This window comes from Clinocottus analis, unplaced genomic scaffold, assembly GCF_023055335.1.
Source record: "Clinocottus analis isolate CAN_PGR_092001 unplaced genomic scaffold, fCliAna1.0.p SCAF_2, whole genome shotgun sequence".
NCBI lineage: Eukaryota > Metazoa > Chordata > Actinopteri > Perciformes > Cottidae > Clinocottus > Clinocottus analis.
Genome location: NW_027175931.1, coordinates 8,339,123 through 8,341,622, shown reverse-complemented (window position 1 = coordinate 8,341,622; position 2,500 = coordinate 8,339,123). Strand labels below are relative to the sequence as shown.

The 2,500-nt window shown below is 39.4% G+C and overlaps 1 protein-coding gene across 2 annotated transcripts in view; it reads left to right on the top strand.

Moving 5' to 3' along the window:
* Window positions 1-2,500, top strand: part of LOC137790522 (cGMP-dependent 3',5'-cyclic phosphodiesterase) — a 127,674-nt gene that overhangs the window by 106,311 nt on the left and 18,863 nt on the right. For both annotated transcript variants that reach the window (XM_068584844.1, XM_068584843.1), the window contains 2 exons: window positions 303-459; window positions 1,142-1,194. In XM_068584844.1, coding sequence (XP_068440945.1) covers window positions 303-459; window positions 1,142-1,194 — 210 coding nt within the window. The remainder of the gene's footprint in view (window positions 1-302; window positions 460-1,141; window positions 1,195-2,500) is intronic.

Sequence of the window (2,500 nt, the reverse complement as noted above, 5' to 3'; positions counted from 1 at the left end):
AAGTAACACAATTGCAGAAAAGAAACAAGGTAGAACTACAAAATTATCTTTTGTTAATTAACTAAAATAATGTCCCCCAGGTTTAAATTTCTGAGATTGCAAATCCAGAAAGCCTATTTCCTTTTTTCTTAAGAAAGTTACTGTTAACACATCAGTCCCAGAAAGACATTATTAATGTTTTGTTTCAGCAATGATGTGTGTTTTGCATCCATTATTCTGTGTAAGACAGGTGATGTTTACTTCAATGTTCTCTCTCTGGTGCTTGTGTGTGTGTGTTTCTCCACACATGACTGTCATCACAGGCCTCAGTGGCGTGTGCGCGAGTCCAGGCAGTTCAGACGTCCTACCAGAGGCCTCCTCTCAGTCCCTCTCCTATACAGTCGCACAATGCACTGTTGCACTTCAACATCTCAGACCAGGACTACTGCGAACTGGACCACAATATTCTGCAACTCTGTGGTATGCACGCATTCATGAAGGCATATTAAATAAACCACCTCTTCCACTCATACATTTTACATGTCCTACACCTCGTGTATACAAACAAAACTGTGAGGCAAACACAATCACACACACATATATGGAGTCACACGGGTATATTTGAGGGAAGGTATGTTTATAGAGTAAGCCTTTCTGGATAAAAAAGCTCTTTGAATTTAGATGGACTCTGTCAGTGGCACAAGGAACGTGTGACAGCCCCTGTGTGAGAACACTGTTTAAAATCTCATGCATAATGAAAGTGGACTTGCTAAATCTGTTCCTGCACACATTCATCAACGTTGTTTTCTTCCTGGTAATTGTAAGCAAATTTGAGTTGGCTTCAGTTTTGTTTTTGTTTTTTTTACCCTCTCTGCCTCACCTTTCTGCTTCTCTGTCCAGCTCTTTTCTTCTGGCTTCATCTGCAGTCCAGACAGCCCCCGATCCTCTGTCTTGTCTTCATTATTAGTCCCTCTGTTGGCTGGTTCCTGTTCACCCTTCCCCGACCTCGCTGTCTCCATGCATCCCTCCCTGGATTGCTTTCTGTCCACTAGTGTACATGCTCTGCATGTCCCGTCTTCCTTAACGCCAATCTGCCCTTGCTCCTCTCTGGTTTTTACTCTCATCACTCTCTCTCTTTCTCTCTCTCCCTTTTCTCTTTCAGGTGAGCTCTTTGACCTTGATGCAACCTCTCTCCAGCTCAAAGTCATCAATTATGTAAGTGGTTGAGATTCTCTATGCTCAGTTGTGCACACACACACAGAGTTAAAGACATACAGTACATGCAAAACATTAAATCCTTCTATTCTTCCTGTCATTACTGGTACCACAAGCTTTTTATCACACAATAGTCTTTCAAGACTATGCACCCTCTATATATCTATATGCTAGGCTCTCTGTAAGAAGGCGGGAGGCAGAGGAAGAGGTGTAATGATTGATTACAGTGAGGGAAAAGCTTTAGAGGAGAGAAAGGAAAGAGAGAGCAGTTATCAGCTCTACAGTATGTGCAGAAACCCGACAACAATTTAAATGCATGGAATTATTCATTGATAAAGAAAAAATGAGTTAGAGAGGGATAAAGAGAGAGGACAGAGACCTCAAGGTTATACTGCATCAAAGGGACAAAGTCTCAGTCCAATAGCGACAGAGAACCTTAATGGATGTACGCACTACTGGCGATTCTTTTTTTGAACTACTTATTGAGCATGAAGGACTTGTTTTGAATTTTTTATAACAAGTTTCAGTAAGGCAGAGCAAGTTAAGTCAGACTTTGCCTCCACATCAAAAAAAAAACATGGACTTAACATGCATTTGGTTCCAGCAATAATTTGCTGCTTTTCTTCATCTTGTGTGATATTAAAATAAATATATTTTGGTCAAAAAAAAGCTGTTTGAAAATGTAATCTTGGATTTGTTGAAGATTCAGGTATTCAAAATATATTTATATACATTTTCAGGGTTTGTTTTAATGATTAAACAGACAAGATTTTCATAATTCATCAGATATATATATATATATATATATATATATATATATATATATATATATATATATATATATATATATATATATATATATATATATATAGCACGCACAGCAGTTTGAGCATGCAGCAGTTAATAGTAGCAATCTGCTCTTTTACTGTAAAAAATCTGGGTATTTCTTAAGGAAAACAGTGATCCACGGTGTTGAACACTGTAAAAGTAGTACACTCTGAAATTGTCTATGACGCCTCAAAACAAAAAGATTTGTTTCGCCTGTTTATGGTTACCGTTGTAAAAAAAGGGGTGAGAGGGAGAAGAGGAGGGAGGAAAGGGACCGGGGGATTGTTGCTTCTGAGGAATCGTCACTTTGTTGGGAATCGCTTGGGGCAGCCCTCATGGGATTAACTGTATTTGTGAAAAAAAAAAGAGGGTGGAGGTATTTATTATTATGTGTGGGTGCAGTTACTTGCTTTGTGTGTGTGTGTGTGTGGGGGGGGGGGGTGTAGTTTGGGGGCCTGTTGAGTGCTTACGTGCGTGT